This window comes from Ambystoma mexicanum, chromosome 13, assembly GCF_040938575.1.
Source record: "Ambystoma mexicanum isolate Mex_15411 chromosome 13, UKY_AmexF1_1, whole genome shotgun sequence".
Taxonomy (NCBI): Eukaryota; Metazoa; Chordata; class Amphibia; order Caudata; family Ambystomatidae; genus Ambystoma; species Ambystoma mexicanum.
Genome location: NC_090938.1, coordinates 438,645,164 through 438,671,626, shown reverse-complemented (window position 1 = coordinate 438,671,626; position 26,463 = coordinate 438,645,164). Strand labels below are relative to the sequence as shown.

General features: G+C 46.3%; 1 protein-coding gene across 1 annotated transcript in view; it reads right to left on the bottom strand.

Annotated features, from left to right (window-relative positions):
• The window catches only part of LOC138521314 (leucine-rich repeat-containing protein 37A-like), a 1,201,733-nt gene that overhangs the window by 822,545 nt on the left and 352,725 nt on the right, over positions 1–26,463 (bottom strand). Inside the window, exon 4 of the mRNA XM_069634057.1 lies at positions 7,288–7,359. Within this exon, the coding sequence (XP_069490158.1) occupies positions 7,288–7,359 (72 nt within the window). The remainder of the gene's footprint in view (positions 1–7,287; positions 7,360–26,463) is intronic.

The following is a 26,463-nucleotide window of genomic DNA, read 5'->3' as shown; positions in this document are numbered from 1 at the left end:
GTTAAAACGGAGCACCCGCGAGAAACTTAAAAACCACATTCAAATCCCAAACCGGCACCTGGAAAGGGGACGGCAGGAACACATTAGTGAGTCCTTTAAGAAATTGGGAAATCAAAGGAATCTTAAAGTAAGACCATTCTTCAGACGAGCGCTTTAAGATAGACAGGGCCGACAGGTAACCCTTAATGGTACCCACTTGAAGGCCCCTGTGGGCCAACGAAAGCAAGAAAGACAAAACCACTGGAATGGAACACTGAAAAGGATCAACATTTTGTCCTCTGCACCAGTCGCAAAACTTACGCCAATGGCAACGCGGTACAGGGATTTTGTTACCGGCCTCCTAACCGAAAGCAACACCTCCATCACGTCATCCAGGAGGTCCCAATCCTTAAACCTCAACCTTTCAGATACCAAGCATGAAGGTTGAGAGTCCTGACCTCTGGATGGAGGACCTGATCCCCCTCGTGCGAGAGCAGATCCTCTCGGTAGGGAAGACGGCGTGGAGGGCATATGGACATTTCTAGAAGGTCTGGGTACCACGCTCTCCTGGCCAAATCTGGAGCAAAGAGGATCATGTGGGATCTGAACCTCCGTAACATCCTTAACACTTGAGGAATGACGGGGACTGGAGGAAACGCGTACAGCAGTGGGAATGACCAGTCCACTACAAATGCGTCTCCTAAGGCTCCTCTCAGAGGAAATTCCCTTGAGCAGAATCTCTCGCACTTCCGGTTGGCACTGGTGGTGAAGAGATCCACTTGTGGGGTTCCCCAAAGGGCGAAGATCTCTAGAAGGACTTCTTGAGCCAACTCCCACTCGTGAGAGATTGTGCTCTGCCTGCTCAGAGCGTCCGCTGCTGCATTTTCCTCTCCGGCCAGATGAACTGCTTAGAGCAAAATTTCCTGCTGGATCGCCCAGACCCTACCCCCCCCCCTTTTTTGTTGAGGTAATGCATGGCAACTATGTTGTCCGTCATGATCAGGACACTCTTCCCCCACACAGACGGCAGAAAAGCCTTCAGGGCCAGCCTGATGGCCCTCAGCTCTAACAGATTGATGTGGAGTCTGGACTCCGACAGAGACCAACGACCGCTGGCGGTCAGGTCTGCGGCATGAGCTCCCCATCCTGTGAGTGAAGAATCCGTCACTACAGTCACCTCCGGCCACGGTTGCCAAAAGGCTCCCCTTCATCAGGTTCCCCTCGTTGACCAACCACAAAAGATCCTGGGAGACGAGAGTCGAATCTGAACAGGATCCGACATCTTGCCTGAGAACTGCGACCACTGCATCTTGAGAACCCATTGCAGGGATCTAATCCTCAGCCTGGCCTCGGGCACCAGAAAAATGGAGGATGCCATGGAGGATGCCATGACGCTGAGCAACCTTAAGAATTCGAAAGCCGGGAGACTCTGGGCATGTTAAAACTTGTCCAGCATCTGCACAATGTGATGAGCCCTCACCTTGGGAGGCGAGCACTTCCTCAAGGACATGTCCAACACAGCCCTGATGTACTGGAGCTGTTGGGAAGGTGTCAGATGCGACTTCTTGAAATTGAGGGAGAACCCCAGCCTGGGGAGGGAGCGGCAGGTGAGACAGAGGTGATGCAATGCTTGCTCGGGAGAACGCGCACGGATCACCCAGTCGTCCAGGTAGGGGTAGACGTGAATCCCCCCCTTGCCTGAGATACGCTGCCACCACCACCATTAGCTTGGTGACGACCCTCGGGGCAGAGGTCAATCCGAATGTCAGGACCCTAAACTGAAAGTGCGAGTCGCCAGCCAGAAACCTCAGGTACTTTCTATGCTTTGGATGAATCGACACATGAAAGTAAGCATCCTGTAGGTCCAGAGACACCAACCAGTCCTGAAGTTGAAGGGCCTGGAGGACTTGAGAAAGAGTCACCATCTTGAACTTGTCCTTCCTGAGAGGTTTGTTCAACCAACGCAAGTCCAGGATGGGTCTTAATCCCCCGTCTTTCTTTGGGATCAAAAAATAATGGGAATATCATCCCTTGTTCCTCTCTGCTACAGGCACCAGTTCTATAGCGCCTTTCTCTAGGGTCAAGATTTGCTGCACAAGGAGCGGATCTGGAAGCTTATTCCCCTGTGGATTATCGTGAGGAGTTTGAGGAAGGGAAGGCAGTAGCCGTGAGCGATTGTATCCAGAACCCACGCATCCAAAGTAATGGCTCGCCATTCTTCGAGATGCTGAGACAGTCTGCCCTCAACCGGCGAACCATGGGACATGGCCTCATGACTGTTTTGGAGCAGCAGCGGCAGCGCCTGAAGGCAAAGAGGCAGCCGCCTGTGCAGATTTGCCACCTCCATTTCCCCCACCACCATGGGTACTTTTACACTGACCCCTTTGACTGGTGGCTCCTCTCGTTCTACCAAAGGAGGAGTAGTAACGAAAAAAGAGCCTCCCCTCCACTGCTGTCCCCTAGGACGAAAAGGCAGAGGTTGACGCACAGCTGCGCTTAAAGATTTTGCCGCAGCTTTTGAGGTCTGCAACCTCTCAAGGCTCTCGTCAGCCTTGCTGCCAAACAAATGCGTGCCATCAAAGGGCATGTTCAAAAGACGGGCTTGCACATCCGGAGCAAAACCCGACTTCCGCAACCACGCAAATCTGCGTATAACAGTGCTCGCAGCCATGGACCGACTAACACTGTCGGCCGTATCGAAACCCGACTGAAGGGATTCACACATGGCATCCTTGCCATCTTACACGAGAGCAAGGAACCCATCCCTTTCTTCCGCCTCGGGAATATGCTCAGCCGCAAGAGAAACACAGTTCCACAGAGTGTGTGAAAATCTTGCCAAGGCACAAGTGGTGTTTGTTGATTTTAGCGCCATACTCCCCACAGAAAACACCTTGCGTGCCCAACCTCAAAGCGTTTGTTATCCCTATCAGGAGGGATGTTAGGGTACGCCGCTTGCCTCGAGGTGGCCGAAGCAGCCTGAACCACCAAACTCTCGGGAGTGGGGTGAGATGAAAGGTAGCTGGGGTCACTACAGGAAGGGCAGTATTTTTTAGTTAACAATTTGTTAACTACGGAAGAGATTCCGGGGCCTGCCAAGCAGCCGCCACCCTTTTCTGCAAGGTAGAATTAAATGGCAACACCGGGTCAGAGGACGGACCTTGATCCAAAATGTCCGTTAAGTCATCCTGAATAAAAGCTTCAGGAGGACTGGACCAACCAAGGCATTCAGTTACTCTAGCCATAACTCTACTGTAGGACGACTCAGCATGAGCCGCAGGCTCAGGCCTGCCAAATTCCACCTCAGGCGAAGTGTCCAGGCCACTAGCGTCATGAAGAGATTGTCTCAAGTCTTCCAATTGGCTATCCCCTGAAAAGACAGGAGCCACATCAGGCTCAACAGGGTCAAGATCTAAATCTGACCTCTCCTCCTCCTAATAGATGTCATCCCGAGGGAGGTAAAAGTCCTGCCTCGGAACAGCCGAGGGTCTGGAGTCCATAACAGGCCTTACAGACTTAGAAATAGCCTTTCTTGGAGGATCCACAGTACCAGGGATCTCCGACTGTAAATTTCGGGCAAAAGGCCCCAAAGGCATCGAGGGCACCGATGGCTTTGGCGTCGAGGGCGCCGATGGCTTCGGCGTCGAGGGCGTCGATGGCTTCGGCGAGCCGTCGACAAGGGCGCCGAGGGCTGATACGGAGGCAAAGCTTTGACATCCGTATCCGACGGACACACCACCGACGGAGTCAACGCCGACCTCGAGCCCTTAGCAGGTTTCTGAGGTCTCGCTGGGGACGAGGACCGAGACCTGGAAGCACGTCTCTTACGACCATCCTGAGCCTTAGATGAACGGGACCTTGAAGGTTCCCAATGAGGATCGCGCCGAGGACCCGAGTCTGAAGGGGCACGAGCCACGGTTCGAGACCGTTCCTTGCCGGCTCCATCAGAAGGCGCGGCCGGAACTGTGCCCTGCGATTGAAAAATTGCCAACATCTGCTCCCTGAAGGCAGCCCATTCCTCCGGAGTCGAGGACTTAGTTGGGCAAGCCACCTTCCTCTCGGCTCCATCCTCCGAGGTGGACGGGGAAGGTGACCAGTGACGGCGCTTCCTAGAATGCCGAGACGAGGAGGACGAATGGCGGGAACCACTCCGAGACTGAGATCCCCGGGACTCCTTCCAACGCGGAGAGTCGCCCCTCGAGTCGTCGGCGAACATACACTTGGACTTAGATTTACGGGACTTACTGGGTTTAGAACTCCAACCTACCTGAAGCTTTCCCTTACGCTCCCGCAAGGCTTTAGCAGTTGGCGACTGGCATTTGGAACAGTCGTCAGTGTCGTGACTCTCACCCAAGCACCACAAACAAATGCGATGCAGGTAGGTAATCGACATTTTTGACTTGCAGTCCCGGCAAGTCTTGAAACCAGACCGCGGAGCCGGAGGGGTTGAAGAAGAAGACATATTCACAAGGAATACACAAGGCGCGCTGAGTCTCCGAAGCAAACACGTTTGCGGAAAAAACGGAACTGAGGTTACGGGGGCCGTGCGTCCTATTTATAACATCCGGTGACGTCGCTCTCGATGGAGGACTTCGAGGCACATCGACTCGATGCCATCGATGCAGGACGCTCTCTGCCGAAAAAGTTTCCGAAGTACACAGCTGTGGACATTACATGCCAAAGATGTGGAATACGTTGGAGGACACAATCCATTCAAAAACTCCATTCAGAACCAGTCCAATTTTTAGTGTTGGTCCTTATACTAGTTGCTTGAGGTGCAAAGCTCCCAAGTCCCTGAAAGATATTGTATAGCTGTTGTCCTTTGTTTCAAACATACTAAAAAGGGAGAAGATTATTTGGGTATCACAACCATTGAGGAATCACCCCTATTCCATAACATTATGCCTCAAAAGCAGATGACTCCTAATACAAATGACTAAAAGTGCTCCCGTCACTCACCCGTCCCTCTAGAAGAACTATTTTGTCCCTTGTATTAGGGTCTGTCCCTAGTGTGCTATGATGCACCGCCCATTTAGATTTGATACCCTTTATCAACATAATAGCATACATGCCAACATTCAGATGCACCTAGGAGTGAGATTTCCACAGTGAAATCGGGAGACGCATATTTCCCCATAGGAATGTATTGGGGCGACAGTTATTTTAGGCAGGAGACCGTGAAAAATAGCAATATTTTTCACCCAAAAATCGGGAGTCTCCCGCCTGAATCGGGAGGGTTGGCATATATGTAATGGTAATAACCAGAAATATTTGTTTCTATTGCTGAAACAGCCTAAACAGGTACGCTTAATCAAAGAGACCCCAAAATATTTGAAACAAGCTCTTGCTTTGCAAAATATAAATCAGTCGCAGTGTATACATTCTGACTGCAATTGTAATGAGTGGCTTTAGTATTGAGTATTGAAGGCTGTGTAGCAACTTGGCAGTCCAGACCTTGAATTAGATAAATAGGGCATGCACTTTGTGTTAATAGACATAAGCACATTGTTCTATTATGATAGGTAAACAACACCCGCCTATCACCCTTTTTGAAAATACATGTATATACTACGACTGATTTATATTTTGCTGAAAAGCATGAGCATTCATATTTTGGCTCGTTTCACATATTTGGGGGTCTCTTTGATTAAGCGTACCTGTTTAGGCTCTTTCAGCAATAAAAACAAATATTTCTGGTTCTTACCATTAGGTTGATAAAGGGTATCAAATCTAAATGGTCTTGAATGTTAAGAGGTTTTGACAAACATAATTTGTACAATAGCGAGGGCCGTAACGACCCTCAGCTAATGTGGTATGACCCGAAAATGGGCGGAGTTTACAGCCGCCGGATTTGTATTTATTTCAATCCAAAATGGCGGCCGCGAGGGGAACTTAACCCTTTGGTAAGTGTATGGGGCACTAGGGCCCTTGTTCATGTATTTGTGACAAACATGTGGGCAGCATATAGGGCATGTGAGTCCATTATGTATTTAGTTTTTTCACGCTGGAGGGCGTGATAATAAGATAATAAGATTCAATATTTACCTTTAAAATAGCTTTCTTCAATAAGGCGAATGCAGTGGAATTGGGGCCCTTAGTTAGAAACTTTATTAAATATGCAGGCAACATATAGATATAGGGTTTGTTGTGCCTCTCCGGTTGCCGGAGTACCGTGAGCCGCACCTCCGTCGACAAAGGCCACTCCACACACTTGCTGTTGGTTCGAGCTCCCCGGTCGCTCTGCAGTGGCCGGGAACACCCCCTTTATTTATAGTGCACGCGGCACAGTGTAACGTCACGCCGCCACATGCGTGTGCCCTTAAAGGGGCAGCACCACAGGGTTTGATAGCTTATTGTGCAATTGCTGAGATTACATTTGGGCCCGTGTCAGTGCATTATGCGTTTCACTTTGATTTTGAGTGTGAGTCAGAACCGTACTATTGGAAACAAACTACTAACTGTCCGGGTTTTGAAGTGATAGGCTGTAACTTTAAGAAAGACCATGCAACATTAGGATTAATTAGCAGACATCAGAAATCTTTCTTTAATACAATTGTAATTTGGGATAAAGAATAAGGAATGTAACAAGTATGATTAGAAACCAAGCTAGAATGTGTTTGGCACAAGGGTTGCGGAATAAGGAATGTAATATTTATGCACTTGGAACATGATGTTTATTTTTAGAATGTAAAGGTATTAACCTGGAATTCAAGCTATATTTGAATATTGCTAAGAAACAAAATGCAAAGCATTGGTATTAACAGAATGGGCTGCATCAATTTTGACTCTTGACCCCATTGATCTGATTTGCAACCGCCTATATTAATCGATTTTATTCAAAACTTGTCTTCAACAGCAAATAAACTTCTAACGCCAGTCATTCAAATGTCTAGTTGAAAAATGAGGGAGGAAACTCTTGATAAACAGTAAAGTTCACAATATTTTGCTGAGGGCAAGTGTTGATCGTTATAACAAATGGGGGGCGCCCTAATAGATAATTTCTGAGATCATCTTTTTCTCTCTATTCTTACTAAATTCTCATCATCCTCGTGTGGTGTACCTGATTTACATCCCTTCCGGATGGCAAATAAACTATTCAAAATACACAGCATAAGTTGTGTCTAGCTTAAAGAGGGCAAGTGTTGAAGCATATGGATCTGCAGCAGAAGAAACCAGCTTGTCCAACCACTAAAATAACGAATTTTGAATGAGCCTAGTACTATTAACTCTTATATAAACTTAACAATGATCCTGCCACAGCAATTTGAACATGATGAAAATATTTATCAGGTAATAGAAGCCATAACTTACATTGTTTGCAGAAAAGGAGCTGGCTCAAATGCATGTTTTTCAATGGTCTGTATTTTGTTACTGGACAAATCTCTGTTTGAAATAGAAAAACAAAAACAATCACCAATTATAAACACAACAGTTCATCTTCAAGTCTACCAGATCTGTAAACCTTTTATGATGCTGCAGCTGGCGCTGAACAATCACAGGGATGATATTAATGCAACAGTGATTGGGGAAGAAGTGATAATAGACTGGAATTTTTTCCAAACTGATACAGCTTGAACAAGAAAACACTGAGAATATAACATCGGAGAGGTTGGAAAGTAATACATCAGAAACAACCTCTATCAGAAACACTGTTACCTAGGGCAAATCCCTGATCTTATTCCTTTAATGTATTCTATCTGCTTGCAAATTCTTTAGTTTAGTTAGCCAACAGTTCCAATAAATTTGGAGCAGGCTCTGGTGTTTTTTAAGTTAAAACAGAAAATGGAAAAGAGCCAACTTGGTTGGTTCAGGAGGTATAGCTTCTTACCGCAGGCACAGCTATACTGTTAAGGATCTGTTTCACAGCCACCAGATACACTGAGAGCTATATATCATGCAGTTTGCATAGATCATTTGCATCCCGATTGCTTCACACCAGAAAATCAAAAGATGCATGTGTGTGTTTTCCGACGATGCACTAATAGCTCAGCACTTTTCTAGGTTCCAGCAATGGAAACTTTTCTTGCCTTACATTGACAAAGGGTATAAACAAACCTGTAGAAGTATGCTAATTTACATAAAACTCTGAAATGTCTTGGGATTGTTCATTATGACCTATATATTCTTATCTTTTATTATCAGAATAAAACACAAGTTCCTCACAGTAATGACTCTTGTAGTCCTACTGCACCCACACTAGTTAACCACCTCCCCTCACCACACACACATACACCAGAGAGCAGGGATGAGTAGTCTAGAGGATGTCCAGAATTAGGTCTAGCCAAGGTCTGTGTTCTCTGTTCTTCTGGTTGATCAGGGGGAGAAAAGCCAGAAAGACGAAAACGCTGACCTTTGACCAAACGGCTATGGAGAGAAATGGCAATGAAATTCAAGATGACATCCTGAATTCTGATTACCTCCCCACCTGAAGCCATTTGACTAAAGGCCAGAAACAGATAATGTCAGGGAAGGAGGAGTCAGACTAGTAGACCAATGAACGAAGAAAGACCATAGCGCCGAAACCTTGTCCGCATGTGTGAAATGACCCCACCCAGGGTGCAAAGCAGGCCATGGTCTGTGGGATGAGAAGGAAATAAGGATAAAGGTAAGCAGGAATTGGCAGCAGCGGGAGAAAGTCAGAGATAGACCGGAAGACAAAGGTGACCAGGGGAAGGGTGGATGACATGAGGATTGAATGGTAGCATTAGCTGGGATGCATGTAACGTAGTATGGGAGCTGTCCCTAATGGGCAAATCAATTATCTTGTCAATTAGGAGTGCAGTGTGTTGTAGGTTTAATTATAAGTAAGGTTACAGAGGTATGATGACTTGAAGATGTGCTCAAGAGTTCCTGATGTTGTGGAGGCTTAGAGACCAAATATTCGTATTGTGTCCCTTTTGGGAGTCCTTAAGAGACCTGGTGCTACTAGGCCTGGTGTCGGAGCCAAGAGTTGGCTGTGTACTGAAAGAAAAGTTGTAGGACACAAAAGGGGCAAAATTACAAACGAGTCTCCCCCATGTGGAACCATGCTCTGATAGCATCCCGTGGTGGGGAGAGAATGAGAGTGCACACTGATGTAGCAGGAAGACCTGACCTTGTCCTATTCTATAGGGAACCATAGGAAAATGATGAAAAAGTGATTTATTTTGCCGAGTTCTGGCGGGTGCAGTAGATAAATACATACATGGGATAGCCTGTGATCCTTCTGGCTACAGAAGCATTCTCGCTGGTAGGCCATAGTGCAATATCCTTATTAGTAAACCTTATAAGTAAACCTTGCATGGGTAATGACATAAAAAAAACTGTTGCTGTTAAATATATAGCTAGTAAAGCAACATCCCTGAATAAAACAAAACAAAGAATTGTTCGGAAGAGACATGTTATATGTTTATATATGTATTTTAAAGTTTTTTTAATTCTCTAGTGATTGTATATGTAGTGTGAAACGTTAATTAACCAAATGCACTTAATAAAAACATTTTAAAAATAAAATAAACACACCAACCCCAACAAGAGGGGCCTACTATAGAACGCGAGAGGCAAAGAAATCCCAAGGGATAGAGCAGAAAGTTTGATCCTGTCTTCTGAGCCTACGGCATCAGCCCTACCTACATGATGAAGGACTCCTATCATATATTTCCACAATGCATACCACCCCTTAACAGGCTGAAAAATGTAGCAATTTGCTGTAAGAAAAGCAGGACAAGCACTCCCACCTAAATCATATTCCTACTCAGGGTAGTCCCGGTAGACCCGTCCCTCTTCCCCACAACTCCCTCCAGCTAAGAAGATGGCACACGCCCACTATGCATCATACGTACACCTCATGTGCCTCCACAAACCTAGCTAGTGCTCGAAGTGCTGCTGAAAGCTGAAAGCAAAAAGCAAAGAAAAAAGCACAGCAAGCAAGAAAACAGTTGTGATATAAATATGCCATACGAGGGAGGATGCCTCGTTTGTGCTCGTTGGGCTGTATAGATAGCCCGTATCGTTCCCTTATACGTGGTTTCTTTGCTGACACTCTCATTTTTTGCTCTCTCGGTCCTCGCTGTTTTGGCTGCCATCTTGTTTCGAGTGCAGCCTGGAGCACATTGCGGCTTGGTTTTGTATCCAGGCTCTCAAACCCTTTCCATGCTTGTTCCTGTGGGCAAGGTCTTTTCTTAGGTGTTAGATAAGTGGCAGCTGTTCTGGCGACACCTTTGATACGAGATGCCCTTATACGCTAAACATATTTCGCTAAGGTTTTCATCCGACTGTTTAGAGATACGGCTTTATGTAGTGGGTTATATACTAGTCATGGAACTCCACACTGAATACTGTATACATTCTCTTGTGATATGCCACACTATACCCTTTTTGAATAATTGTATAGTCTGTAAGAAGGTACCTGCTGTTTTATGCGCTGTGGATGAGGGGAACTCATTTAATAGACGGAGGTCATAAATGCAGAGCAGAGCGACTAGATCTCGGACATATCCGACGCCAAGGTATCCAAGAGACATGAGATCTACATACCCCTCTGTAGAAAAACATATGAAAAGGGGGTCCTCCTCACCTTTGTTCGCTCCTTACGTCTCCAGGCCGTTCTACCTACCTGTCAGACATATCAGAACCAAAGCATTCTCAGCAGAGCATCACAGCGAATGCTGAACAACGCCTTCAGGGGAGGGAACCAAGTCAAGTGGTCATTCTCACGTCCCACATCATGTATAAAGGAACCAGATTGGTTCGAGACTAAGAGGGACATTTCTCCTGATCCCCTGGGTGATACGTTCTTTCTTTGTAATTTGTTTCTTGAAAGGAACAAGAATACGAGGAGCCAGAGAGTAGCAGCTACCACTGGGCCTATTAGATCAACCGACAATGGACGGATGAGAAAACATCCATACAGAAGACTTCTGACAAAGGAAAACGATTGACCCAACCCGGGTTATGTCTTCTTCCTTATTTTCTTTACCTGAATAAAGGACTATTATTTAAGGCACCATTGTCTCCCGGCTACACGTTATTACAGTGGTGGCAGCAGCTGGATCTGAGAAAAACCACGATAGAGACTCTTATCAAAACGCTAGCGGAAGGTCAGCAACAACTCCAACAGTTGCTGCAAGTACAAGGACACCAAGCGCAAGCCGACCGACAAGCCTTACAACAAGCCCTCCAGGAACAGGCAGCGGCTCAGGATCAAAACCGGGAAGCAATCTGCTTGTTGGGAGAAGCAGTTACTGCAGCAAGAACACCTCCAATAGTACCCCCCACGATTCTACAAAAGTTCCAGGGCGGAGATGACCCGAGTAGTTTTTGTATTTCCGAACGGATCGCAAGGACGGCTCACTGGCCGCCAGAACGCTGGGGTCATTATCTTGCTCCCTTGCTTAGAGGAGTAATGCAAGGGGTATACCAAGCAGCGAATCCCTCTTGTGACACGCCTTATGTAGAGCTTAAGAGAACCATATTGGAAAGACTGGGCATGAACGTTGAATCCGATTGCATCCAATATCGAGAAACCAAATTGCAACCCGGAGAGAGCCCAAGACAACTTTTCTACCGTATTCAACACCTGGCAGAAAAATTGTTACAGAAAAATACGGCAACCATCCCTCAGATCAGAGACAAAATACTGCTAGAACAGTTTGTGGAGGCTCTCCCCACCCAAAACAGAGCTGGGTTCGACAACACCACTGTCTTTCATTGCAGGAAGCAATAGATGTTAACACAGAATATCAAAAGGCCAGCCTGATACAGCCAACCAATGGGATGCAGAACATAATGTACACAGAGCCTCCCGCTGTAAGACCCGGTCCTTCCCAATGGACCCAGTGGAACCCAAACCAAAACCAGAGACTCGAAGCAACCTAGCCCGAGTTTCCTCACGGCAACCGTAGAGTTTCGAATGCAGCGAATGGGGGCATATCGCCCGCTTCTCTGTGAAAAGGAAACCCGGACCCATGAAAATTGGAACTTTGCAAACACAAGAATACCGGCGAAGTCATCCTCTCTTTACCATAGAAGTCACAGTGGACGGGCGGTCTACACAAGCAATGATGGACAGTGGCAGTCATCAGACCTGCATAACCCCTCAAGTAAGTGATAAACAGAACAATCCACATATTTTGATACCGATTAAATGTGCACACAGGAACTGGCCACCAGAGGGCACATGAATGAAGGATAAGCCTTCGATCAGCTTCTGTTCAGTAGGAGTAAAGGGGCTCTGAGCCCCCACTATACCCTCAATAAGAGGTGCCTAGCCAATTCCCCAAGGAAAGTGAACCACACAGACCAGTGGCTGTCCAGAACTGGGGAAAATCTGTTGTGATACGACCAAGATACCCATGCGAGACGACGATGATGCGGAGGCCTGCATCTGGTGCAGCCCACGTAGACCAACGGAAGGGCAACCAGACGAGGCCCCGGCGGTCTCAGGGCCTCACCGGTTCGAACAAAATCTCCCAGCAGAAGACATAATTTCCCCGACCCCGAGCAGGCTTGTGTGCACCTGAGTTAGATGTGACACTTTCTAGGTTCTCCACAAGGTGTCGTGACTGCGCCGATCCCGAGGCCCACAGTGTGAAGGAGGACGGGACCCGATGCAGGAAGGACCTCCATTGCGAAAGACTAGGGCAGCGACAACGAGGTACAGAGCGAGGGATCTCTCTGAAAAAGGGTACTGGTGGTGGGGTGGTTTGCTGCCTCCTTGGGCGGGGGGCGCCCATGGTCCCTATAGACTCTTGGGCAACGCTCAGGGCCACAGGGCCCACCGAAGCCACTGGTCCCATACAGGGTCAAGACATTGAAGCCAAAAGAGGAGCGCAGCCCTCAAAGACCCCCCCACCCGTTAACAGCAACCCGAAAGCCCAGTGTAGACACGGGAGGTAACACACGCAGGACGGGCATCAGTCTTCCCTCCGAAAACAGCCCTCTACAACGAGCTGAGAACGACAAGAAGCCCAGAGGTGAGCCCAGCCCAGCACTTGCGCTACCTGAAGGTGGGGGCCGAAGAGGGGTTAATCCCCTGTGGGTTCAAAGGAACGCCAGGTTTGGAGCACCAGATACATATAGAGGCTCCCTGAGCCCCCCTAAGGTTGCATCAATGCCCTCCCAACTCTGATTCGGTCCTCTTGAATAGGCCATATACTCCGCAAATGGAGACTGCGCTCCGCTTCAAACACTAGGTGGGGACCTAAATAACCTCTACTCACTCACTTCGAGAGGGGAGGTAATGCCCCCCAACCCTCCACTTTATAACCACAGCATCTGGGGAGGAGGGCAGAACCCAACTACGACTTTCATAGAGGTAAACACAGGATTCCAGAGCCCTATTCCATCGATCCAGTAGGGGAAGACCCTTACGCTTCCCGTGGTCTGAGCACGTAAATGTCCTGTAGACCAGCACTGCAGAAATTCTACTTTCAGTCCCAAGGAGACAACAGGCCTAATACTGAGCCCCACCAGACATCGACCATGGCAGATGACTCCGTTTGTACCAAAAAGGACATTGCAGCTTTATTGGAGGAAATCAGGGGCATTCAAACCGCTTTAGATGAGCAACTGGACAAAATGGACCAAAGAATGGAGTCCATAGATGAAAGGGTGCAATGCCTGGAAAACAATCAAATGTCTCTGGATACAATGGAAACGCAAATAGACATGCAAATCTCCAAATTAGAACAGAGCGAGACAGACGTTCAACTTAAAATTGACTTTTTTGAAAACAGAGAACGCTGAAATAATCTTTCTTTGGCTTCCCAGAGAAAAAGGGTGAGACGGAGGGCGACATCAAGCATGCTATCATGGAGATCTTCAAACTCCTATTTGGCTCAGACACGGTTGATGAACCTACAATTGACAGAGCGCATAGAGTAGGAGGTGGGACCAGAGGCCTGAGAACTGTTCTGGAACTATTCCATTACTATGTAGAAAAGATGAAGATTCTGGAGAAAGTCAAAAAAGTGGGTACGATTGAATATGGTGCTACTAGAATAACAATCTACCGAGATCTATCTTCCTTCACGCAGGCCAGAAGAAGACCATGTGGCCCCCTCACGAAATGGCTAAACGAAAAGGGGGTGAGATACCAATGGGGCTTCCCCTTTTCCATATCCTTCAAATACGATGGCTACTCTTATGAGCTAGTGACGGAACACGACATCCAACGAGTCTCCTCAGAATTAATGGGAGAATCCACGACACAGCCCCAGATCCAGAGTAGCCAGGAGATGAACGATATAAGCCGCTACGAACGAGCAGAAAAACGTAAAGTTCCCAGGTCACGCAAGTTCAAGAAGCTCAACACTCCTCCAGGAGAGAAACACAGTTGAGACCTGCACCATTGAGACTTTAATGTTTGACTGATGCCAATACAGGAGGGACCTTGGTAAATAAACTGGGGCTAGTGTCCAGTGCTAAAATATGGGGTTGGGGGAAGATCAAGTGTGAATTTGAAGGGGAACGGGGAGGTTTTGCAGTATTCATAGCCTCAGACACTAAGAAAAAAAGGAGGGGTGGCAATACTGGTCTGAGCTCGTCTGGGGTTTCAAGCGGACAAAGTCCTGTCTGATGTGGAAGGCCGCTATGTGTTTGTCAAAGGCATCCTGAATTCGGGCAAATGTGACTTCTGGGAGGGTGTGAGAGATGTTTTGTACATTTTGTGGAGAGTAGTCTAATGATAGGGGGTGACTTTAATATGGTGTTGGACCCTACGAAAGAACGAAAGAGGTTGGGGACAGTGCCCTAGGTAAGAACAGGTGAGGGAGAATCAATCCGCTTAAAAAGTATAAATGAAGCTCTGGGCCTGATAGACTCACTCCCACCCACGGTAGAAGGTGATTAACCTTTTACCTACTTCTCAAAAGTGCACAACTGCTACTCACAAATCGACTTTATTCTAGTGGACGCACTCCTAAAGGCGTAGGTCCTAGAGTTCCGAGTAACACCAATCCCATGGTCTGACCATGACATGGTCAAGGTGGTCGTGGGGCTGGTATGCTCTCCTCCGCCCTTTAGGGCTTGAAGGTGTAACGATTTCTTACTTAAAGACAAGGAAGTGACCCAGGAGTTACTCACAGCAATCAAAGAATACTTTACCTTAAATGATATGGGCGAGGTTAGTGTCCAAACCCTATGGGAGGGATTTAAAGCAACAATGAGGGGAGTATTGATAAGGATAGGATCCCACAAGAAGAGAGAGAGGGAGAAAAAGGAGGCAGAGCTCCGACACAAAATAGAGCGGCTGCAACTGGGAGGTGCCCAGGGTAACTACAGGACTCCAGAAAAGTCAAATGAACTCCAACAATACAAAGCGCAGTTAAAAATCATCCTGGTCCACAGAGAAAAAACAAATGTATTTAAAGCAAAAGTATCACAAAAAAGGAGATAATGCAGATAAAATCCTGGCATGGAGATTGAGGGAGGAGGAAAAGCAGAGGTCAGTTGCGGGCATCTTTTCGGAAGAGGGGATCACTGAAGAGTTTGCTAGTTACTATGAAAATCTATACACATTGGAATGGAAGGGAGCGAAGGAGGGTATTAATGCTTTTTTTTAGATGTGATTACTCTCCCAGGTTTGGCAAATAAATTGACATAAGACCTATATCGTCCCATTACGATCGAGGTGGAGTGGGCATGGCCCCAGGGGAAGACAGGTTTTCAATTAAATTCTATAAACTCTTTAGATCCCTTCTTGCCCCCCCACATGGTAAAATTATAATGCATGCTTGGTAGATGAAGCCTTACCTGAAACACTGTTAATGGCTAAGATAATAGCTATCCATAAAGAAGGAAAAGACCCCATGCAATGCTCCTCCTACAGACCCATATCCCTACTAAATAATGATGCAAACATTCTTGCAAAGATACTTGGCGCAAGGTTAGACACAATTTTGCCAACGTTAATTCACAGCGATCAAGTAGGATTCATACGGGGAGACACGGCTTGGATAACATACAGCAAATTATTGATCTGGCCCATGTTGCCCAGACGAGGAACAGGGATGCCTGTCTTGTCTTCCTTGATTCGGAGAAGGCCTTTGATAGGGTGGAATGGCCCTTCATGATGAAAGTCCTAGCAAGAACGGGATTTGGCCCGAATTTCCGCAAATGGGTCCTCGCACTCTATGCTAACCCCAGGGCTCGGATCCAAGTTAATGGGGCCCTTTTGGAGATGATTAAGCTGACGAGCGGACCAAGGCAAGGCTGCCCGCTCTCCCCCCTGTTATATGCCTTGACCATAGAGCCCCTGGCAGTGGCAATACGAGAAAACCAGCATATCACAGGGATTGCGTGTGGGGAGATTGAATGTAAGCTATCGCTCTTTGCCAATGGCCTACACTACTCTACCTCACAAATATCCAGCAATCGATCCCAGCATTAATGACACAAATCACAAGCTATGGTCTCCTGTCAGGTCTTAAGATTAATGTGCAAAAAAAAACATGTATCATGCCCATTCAACAGCCCAGTCCCTTACTCGATCAGTGCAAAAGATATATGGGCCTAGGAGAAGAACACATCAAAATGTCATACCTGGGAATCCAAGTAACGGGAGATTTGGGAGAAATAGTGAAACTAAACTAAAGCCCCCTTATGGACCAGCTCAAAAATTATCTGAAAAGGCGGTCCCCACTAATATTGACTTGGTACGGAAGTATGACCTCCGTGAAGATTAATGTTCTCCCTCGCCTCTTATATTTATTTATTTCGATCCCTAGACAACTTCCGGAGAAATATATATATTTTTTTCTGAGAAATATTTCTTGGATCTAATGGGAGAGATACTCACGTTTATATGGCAAAACAAGACCCCAAGAATCAAGATGGCTATGCTTATACTCCCAAGAGACAAGGGGGGTTTGGATTTCCTGACTTCAGATTATATTACAGAGCCGCTCAGCTCTGCATTATATGGGACCATATGAGAGACAATGCAAGAACCTTCTGGGCATACCTGGAAGATCTGGAGGCACACCCATTAAAGGTCAGGGACTACCTGTGGTCCCCGCTCAAGTCAGTTCCAGAGAGACTGCGGTCCCATCTCACACTGGGAGTTCGATGGTCAGTCTGTCATGACAATAGAGCTAACGGCGTGTTCTCAACATGGCCCTCGCCACTGTCCTCAGTATGGGGTTACTATTCAACTTTAGGAATTTAGGGCTGCAACACTCACAGAGATGTTCAGACCAGGGCCAAGAGAGGGTGGGTCAACTATTTAATAATGGGACGTTCCTAGACATGGAGTCAATCCGGGAGGAGGTAGAAAGGACATGATTTCCGTTTTCGAATATATCTGGATTAAAAGTATACTCATGGACCCAAAATGGGGGAGCTTGACAACAAGGGAGCTTACCACTTTTGAAAAAGCCTTAGACATAGTGCACTGCAGAAAAGGCATTCTATCCAAACTTTATAAATCCATGTACTCATCCATGCTGTCGGGGAGGCAGACGTTCCAGAGATACTGCACAGAATTAGTGCAGGAGGAGATCTCAGGGGAGGAATGGGGGAAGATATATAATGTTGCCTTTCACAGTAATCTGTTCACCTCTACAATGGAACACAACTATAAAATGCTGATGGGGTGGCATAGAGACCCATTGAAACTATCCAGAATGTTTGCGGGATCCTCTGCCTTCTGTCCCAGAAAATATGGGGAGGTGGGATTTCTCTTTATTACAGAACAAGAAACAAAGGGCATAATTGATTTAATTCATACACCCTTAAAGAATCCGCAAGGCGAGCTATTCTGTGATGGCTCCTGTTTTAAATATCCGGATGGTACATACACTGCTGCTTATGCGATCACCACGTTAAGCACTATTGTGGAGACTGAACGAATTCCGCATAATGCTGCACAGGCCGCAGAGATTATTGCGCTAACCAGAGCTTGTGAAATTTCTGAAGGGCTTAGTGTAAATATATATACAGATAGTCAGTACGCATTTGGGGTGGTTCATAATTTTGGTCGACTATGGGCTGACAGTGGATTCTTGACCTCACATGGAACAAAAATTCAACATGGCACTGTGATAGTCCGGTTGCTGTCAGCACTTGCGCTTCCTACGCAACTAGCAATAATGAAGTGTGCCCCACATCAGAAAGTGACGAACGATGTAGGAAAAGGGAACGCTTTTGCTGACAGAATAGTCAAACAGACTGCTATTGATTTGCACTCAAAGATGTACGTGCTCAATCCAACAAGATGGGTTACTAATACTTGTATGATGGAGGAAGGGATTAGCTGTATAAAAGAAATTCAGGCTGAAGCTACCCCAGAAACAATTAAACAGTGGGCTGAGGGTCCAGCGGGTCTAAATGATGAGAATTGTTGGGTGGATAATGAGAAGATGGATGCTACCCAATGCCTCTGTCACTGCTATGGTCACCATGGCTCATGGCCCAACACACATATGTGCCAACAGTTAGATCCCGTCTGGTATAACACTAATATCCAGAAAACTGCTGAACTTTTGGTCCAGAGTTGCATGATATGCTTACAACATAACATTGGGAAGGGAACACCAACACCGAAGGGCAGTTTTGGTCCCCCCCTCAATGCCTTTTGAGGTGATCCATTTTGACTTTATTGACATGGGACGTTGCCAAAACTATACATATGTCCTAGTTGTGATCTGTGCCTTTAGCAAATGGGTTGAGGCTTTCCCACTGAAAGATGCCACAGCAATGTCAATGGCAAAAACTATGCTTAAGGAATATTTTCCTAGGTTTGGCTTGCCAAGAGTAACTTGGTCCAATAATGGTCCACATTTTACGGCTGCTGTCATCCTGCAAGTATGTGTGGGATTACAGATTGATAAACGGTTCCACTCGGCCAGACATGCTCAGAGTGCCGGCATTGTGGAACGCCATAACAGTATTCTAAAGAATAAAATCGCCAAGGTGTGTGCGCACAGCAATCTGAAATGGCCTGAAGCTTTGCCAATAGCTTTACTATCAATGCGGACGACCGCACAAAGACAGGTCACTTCCCCTATGAGATTGTCATGGGGAGACCAGCCAATGTATGGAATGCACTGAGGCCCAAGCAGTTGAAAGAAATTGAGTACCCGCTTTTGTCTGACTCTTGTGATCAGTTGACTCAAAACTTGCGTTTGATTCACCAACAGGTACGAGCAGCCCTCCCTCTAAAATACAAGGGTCCAGGTCATCGACTCCGACCTGGTCAGTGGATCCTGGTGAAGAATTTCGAGAGGGGCACCTGCCTTGCACCTCGTTGGAAAGGACCACATCAGATCCTTTTGGCTACACAAACTGCAGTATGAGTGACCGGAAAGAAACACTGGATCCACGAGACACATGTGAAGAGGATTCCTTTTCCTTTACCCTATGACAAAGGGGAAGAGAAGGGAATTGATGATCCCGATGCTCACAACGAGCCTGCTTTTATCGACACAGAGGGTGTCACGAAAGTCCTTCCTGAGCCCGTGGGGCATGGGGAGATTGCTGCTTCTTCATTTTCTTCTTCACCGTCGATCGATCTTGTTTCATCTTCTTCAGAAAACGACGATGCTTTGTTCACTGACCATTTCGTACATGGTGTGTCAAGGTACGATCTGCGACCACAAAACAGGATTTAGATTTAGGGCCTGTTGACATTACATTAATGTAATAGAATAGGAAAGTACAGCTAGGTTTCTGTGCCAACAAGAAACCCACAAGAAACCACAGTTGAGCCAGTCCCTCGTCATTCCACTGCTGCATACAGGGACAGGGACCGGAAAAGTTACCTTCAATCAAGATAGGCCAAGTGGTCAAGTGCCACCCACGGATGAACTAAAAGAGCCTAACAATTAGGCTTCTTAACGGACACTGAGAAACTATGCCTATTTTAGAGGCCACCCATACTAAAAAGGATCTTGATCGTTTTTCTGAAAATGAGTCTGCCCATCGAGGGTCATGATCCCCGAGGACCAAATGGACACTGATCACAATAACAGCTTGTATTATAATTGCATTGACATTCGGGTTTTGGTATCTGGAAAGTACACATCCGCTTGATGTTTTATTTATTGCCAACTGCAAGTGTCTCTACTGTGTCTCCACCTTATGTGCATTTGGACACTCTTCATCCGCGAGACCTCCAACATAGAGGGGGTTATCATAAAAAGACCCTCTTGATGATCATGAACGCAACCTATGACATTCTGAATAAGACCAATTGTTGGATATATTCACATCTGCCACAACATGGGGAAAAGGGATTGGGTTGGTATTTACATCCTGTCCCTCTAACTACGGCATGTTATGCTTCGCTTAGGGCATTATTCTTTGGCCGATGGAACGATAGTGTCACTGGGAATTTTGATGGGACTAATCTCAATGAGTTTGAAAAACGAGTTTTAGCACCTCTAGGATGTTCTCTGTTTGCTAATAGGAGCAAGCTAAATGTTGCTTGTATCAGGCCTTCTGATAGACTTTCCAGACCTTTACAATCAATGATTACCTTTAAAATGGCTCCCATAGGTAATAGAGATGCCATGCCTCCTTCCTATACTGTTAACCATAGTCCAAACTCTGTTCCATTTTGTATATGAAGAGAGTGTTCCCAACCAATGGGTACATTCGAGGGATGTACAAACGTTGCTGTGCTAACTAGTGAAGATAGACCTCTATACGTAGGAGATCCCGTTTACTTTGTTTGCGGTAATGAGGCATATCCTTGGTTGCCAAGTGATTGAAAGGGTACTTGTTATTTAGGTATACTATTACCAGGCGTATATGTTGCCACTACTGCTGAAGTTTCTAGAACTCGTCCCAGGCGGGATGAGGATGGCGACACTCCCTCACAGATTCTGGGTGACGTTGCTAAATCCTTTGTGCCATTGTGGGGACATAATAAACTGCCTAGATATTAGAAAATTGGCAAGGGTTCTCGAGAAAACCATTAATGAAACCATAGACATCCTATACAACATGACACTAGAGCAAAAGGCTATTAGATTAGTGGCTCTTCAAAATAGGATGGTGCTAGACATCATTCTAGCTGAGCGTGGTGGGATGTGCAAAATGGTAGAATCTGCGTGTTGTGTTTTTGTACCCGATTCCTCCCCAACCATATTTAAGGCAATTAAGAAATTGCACACCTTAAGTACTGAAGTACACATTCCAGAGGGAAACTGGGATATTGGCACATGGTTCTGGGACTTGTCACGATCTTGGGGCTGGAAAATCTTTGCAGTTCTAATGGTGATCCTTGGCATTGTACTGTTTCGGTGCTGTTGAATACAATGGCTTCCTGTCATTTGTTCTATGATAGGGGGAAGTTGGTCAAAAGCGGTTGGTAAACTAGAACCTAAGACACATATGCCTGGAAAGATTACTAATGCCTTGGTAATGCGATCAATGTTTTTGAGGATAGCGATTCAGGATGTTCTGATGATGATACATGGTTTTCGGAAGATGCAAATGTTTGAGTAATGATCGTGGCTTAGGCCAAAAGGAGGGTTTGTAAAAGTATATTTTGCATGAATACTGTCAGGAATGGCACTCTGTCAAGAGTGGCACAGGGCACCCCGGTAGGGTTTGGGTGGCTGTGCTGAAGTAAGGTAGCAGATAAGCACACACAGCAGGAAGTTCAACAAGAAAGAAGAGTAGGAAACTGTAGCTGGGAGCCAAAAGGGGCAAAAGATACAAAGGTACAAACAAACTGGTTTCCCTCTTGGGGTGTATGCTGAAATGGGAAAGAGTGTTCCACGAACCTTAGGAAACTCCAGCCTTCTGCACAGATTGCTATAACAGAGGCCCGCGCTGTATGCTCATGGCTGGGAACAACAGCAGTGGGTGTCTGTAACACTGAAAACGCGACAAGGGAAGGGGCAGAGGTTACCTGCCGGAAACCAACGGGCAAGCTCTGTACAAAGGGATTACATAAGACACATAAGAAGACAAGAACAGAAATATCCAGCGAAAAGGAAGTCAATGAGCAATCTAGCAGAAGGAAATGAAGGAAAGGCAGTTAGACTGAAGTAGATAACCTAAGGTGGAGTACAGAGGACTCAAGGAAGAGAACAAGGGAGCAGCAGTCAGGAAAACAGAAGGGCTGCAAAGTAGGAAGCAGCTCTGCAGTCAAGAGTGGCACTAGGTACAGGCAAACTGTAGTGGACTGCGGAGGACTGTAGTAGGCTGCAAGGCAGGGAGTCCAGAAGAACAGGACAGAGAGAGATTAGTAGTAGGCGACAGACCGAGAGCCCAAAAGAATAGGGCAGAGAGGTAGGGAGCCCAGAGGAGCAGGGCTGTAGACAGCTAAGTGTAAATCAGGCTGTAAGGTAGAGGAGTGTAGCAAGCCGCAAGGCAGGGAGCCCAGAGGACAAGGGCTGTAGGCAGCGGAGGGAGCAGGCTGCAAGGAAGGAGCCCAGAGGACAAGGGCTGTAGGCAGCGAAGAGGTGCAGGCTGCAGGGCAGGGAGCCCAGAGGACAAGGACTGTAGGCAGCCGGAGTGAGGCAGGCTGCAAGACAAGGAGCCCAGAAGAGCAGCGCAGCAGGGAGTGAGCCCAGAGGAGCAGGGCCGCTGACTGTAGAGGGCTGCAGAGGACTGTAGTAGGCTGCAAGGCAGGAAGCCCAGAGGACAAGGGCTGTAGGTAGAAGGCAGCGGAGCGTGATCTGCTGCAAGGCAGTGAGCCCAGAAGAGCAGGGCAGCAGGGAGTGAGCCCAGAGGAGCAGGGCCACTGACTGTAGAGGGCTGCAGAGGACTGTAGTAGGCTGCAAGGCAGGAAGCCCAGAGGACAAGGGCTGTAGGTAGAAGGCAGCGGAGCGTGATCAGCTGCAGGGCAGGGAGCCCTGAAGAGCAGGGCCGCAGGGAGTGATCCCAGAGGAGCAGGGTCACTGACTGTAGAGGGCTGCAGAGGACTGTAGTAGGCTGCCAGGCTGAGAACCCAGCGGAAAAAGGTAGGTAGCAAGCAGCGGAGCATGATCGGCTGCAAGGTAGGAAACCCCGAAGGGCACAGGCGGGGGCTGGAAAACAGCAGAGCGTGATCAGCTGCAATGTAGAGAGCTCGGCAGGGCAAGGGCGGAGGCTGGAAGGCAGCAGAGCGTGATCAGCTGCAAAGTAGAGAGCCCGGCAGGGCAAGGGCGGAGGCTGGAAGGCAGCAGAGCGTGATCAGCTGCAAAGTAGAGAGCCCGGCAGGGCACTGGATCCAAAACAGGGAAATGCAGCAACAGGAACAGCAAACAAAGTAGAGGGTCAAGGCAAACAGGAGCGGGGAGATCTCAAGATGCAAGACACTGTGCTCCTGCAGGCAGCTGCTTATATACAGCCCTGCCCTGTTCTGAGGCAGGCTAATTGACAGCACCTGGAGCAGCACACCTGAAGGCAATCTGCCTCCTCCCTCTCTGGTCCTGAGCAGGTGGAAGCAGCACTGGCCGCTAGGGCTTCTGGGGATTGTGGTCCCAATAACGATGAATGAGAATAGCCAGGAATTGAGGACTGTAGCAAGGTGCATTGTGGTAAATGTAGTTAGCAGAATAAAATAAGAAAGAACCAAAGTTGAGCAAATGGAAATTAAAGACCAAGGCGTGAATAGGAGTTGATCAAAGAGTATTGGGAGGATAAATGAGTACCAAGTAGTCCATGATGGTTGCCAATGCGTGTGCCAGCGGCGCGGGCATGACAAATACCGTCTGATAGTAAACCTTGGCCTAAGCAAATTTGCATCGCACTGTACATCGCATTTGAATGAACCTGAAATGGGCTGACTACGCCGCCATTTTAAGTTATCCGCCATTTTGATTAACTTTCCCATGTTAGAATTTGTGTTTTCAGCTCCAGCAGAGCAAAATGAACTTTGTACTGTGTCAACGTAGATAAATATGCTGAAGCTGCTAAGGTGGAATGTTTGTCCTGCACTAAGGAAACCTTGGAGTTAAGAGCCGTGCTAATCAGTAATTTAGATGCCATCTGTACCAACAGTGTCTTCCCTGTTCAAATAGGGAAACAGAATGATGAATAGCTGAACACGTGCTTTTGCAGAAATCTTTGTTTTCGCTCCTTGAAACTAAGCTGACTTTAAATTTAAGAACAAATGGTAGACAAATATAAGTAAATTAAATAATGACTGTTACCTTTGTGTCCAATGTTTGAAAAACATATGAAGTGTTTAACAGAAAACAATCAGCTATTCAAGGATCTTTTAACATGTATTAGTTTTGTGGAAAGGCTATGTACCCTAGGTTAATGTGTTACACGAAGAGGGGCTGGACGATGTGTCCGGGATTGTGAGAGAAATTTATAAATACTCATGTTTTTGAAATGTCCAGCACTCTCTCATTTCACAGTGTCTGCTTGCACACATTGCGGGGTGTTGAAAGCCAGACAGCTGTTCTGCTAAAATAAAGTGTACTTGTACCTTAGTACTTGTGACTGTCGTATTTCTATTATGTGGTATTAAGCCTCGATATTCTTTTAATCTTTCAGGACGAGAAAACATTCATACAGAAGACTTCCAACAAAGGAAAACGATTGACCCAACCCGATTATGTCTTCTTTATTTTCTTTACCTGAATAAAGGACTATTATTTGAGGCACCACCGTCTCCGGGCCCCATGTTATTACAATGTCATATTGATTTCAAGTTTGAATATGTTATCTCATTTTAAACACCTTCTGTCATGTTATACTTTTTATCTTTTCAAGGTTTACTGTTGTAATTATCTGCTGATTTTTGGCTAACGCCGTAATAAAGCTAAATTACTGACTAACTGAACCCAGCAGCGATGGGGTGAAGCCATGATCGGTATGAGGATGCAAAGAGAAACAGCAGTGTGAAAGAAGCTGTGGTGATCTAGCAGTCTTTATTTCTCTATGCTGCACGGCTTGCAGGCAACAGATAAGTCCAATCAATTTTTACATTTTGTAAGCCAATAGATGGAAGGCAATTTGTTACAGTATTCTGCCAACCTATGTATTAGGAAAAAGGATGGGCCACACCACAGAACATTGTGCAAGCGGCAGGATGAAACCCATGCCCCTTCTCTGGATTTCTGATCATAAATGTAGACTCTTTGGCTTAGCTTCTGGAAGACATTAGCCATCATAGTTGTTAAGACGGTCCCAAAAAGGCCCAAACATACCCAGAGGGATTGGAGTCAGTCCAAACCAGACTCAAATGGAAAAGAAAAAGTGTTCAGCAAAACCAAGGTTTATTATTATTCAAATAAAGCACGGACAACATACAAGCATTCAGATCTTGTTACACTCTGCACTCAAATTAGAAACAATTGGTTTAATACTGCAACCCGTCATCAATTACATGAGAACATAATCTCAGTATACAAAACCGATGGGGTACTGAAATAGGTTAGTGGGATTGACTACATATAGACTCTATTGGGTATTAACTATCTGAAGCCTCCACCTAAGACCACCTTGATTGTGATAAAGGTAGAAATACATCATCTCTACACCAAGTTATTGGTTAGCATACTACTTCATGGGCAACCTTACACTAGGGATTCTGATAGGTTGGCTTCTTGCTAACCAACCTTGGACCTTGACAGGTTATCAAGATATGAGCCAAACAGGTAGTAGGGGGAGAGAGGCCGATGGACTGTCCTTTGTCCAATTAAAGAGGTTACCATCCCTTATTCCTGGGCTATGCGCCAGGGCGATCTCTTTGTATGTCTCGAGTCTGTGTGTACGTGTAGGGAGTATTTTCAGGTGTCCTTTCTTTGCGTCTTCTAATGAATAGACAGTGTTTTCCAATTATGGCTCATGTGCCGCAAGACTGTGTATGAAATGAAATTACCTCCCATTTATTGAGATTTTAGCAAACAATTACTGTGTGTCATGTTTTCTGTTATCTTGTGCCTTTGTTCCACCATGCCTATACTCCCAATTTCATTCTAACCTTTGCACTAATTGCCAACTACTGTCTGTGCTATGCATGGGTTTGTATTTCTGTGGATTCAGCATTTCGAGTTCTCTCAAAGTCTTGACACCTTTGTTTATTTGAAATCCTGCTGCGGCTTCCATTTTTAAGAAGATGACCACCCAATTACACTTGTTTTTCTATGTTAGTGCGCCATATTTGTGTGTAATTCATGTTGTATTCAACTTATACAATGGTTATGTTAGTGTTCTTCATGTCTTATGGATGCTGTGTGAATATTCTTCATGTATAAATGCATGTATTAACTATTGTACGTGTTCTTCATGGGGAGTGCACATGTGCTTTGTGTCAAAAGCATGCGCTTGTTACTGTTACACATTAGTTTGACTGCTTTTGCCCTCTTCAGCTTAAATTGTCTCTATGTCCTGCTGTACATGCCTGGGATAAGGGCGGTATTGATTTGCCTCCCAACATCCCCCCTTCTGGTCGATTCTTCAGCCACACTAATCCTTTTTTTCTCCCCTAAATAGGGCTCTTTGGGTGTCCATATTTTAGTCGCTCCCCCTCAAGCTACCTCTACGTCTCACGTGTTCATCTGGGCTCCAGGTCATGTAGCAGCATGCCCCATTGGAATCACAATATAATTAGTGCTC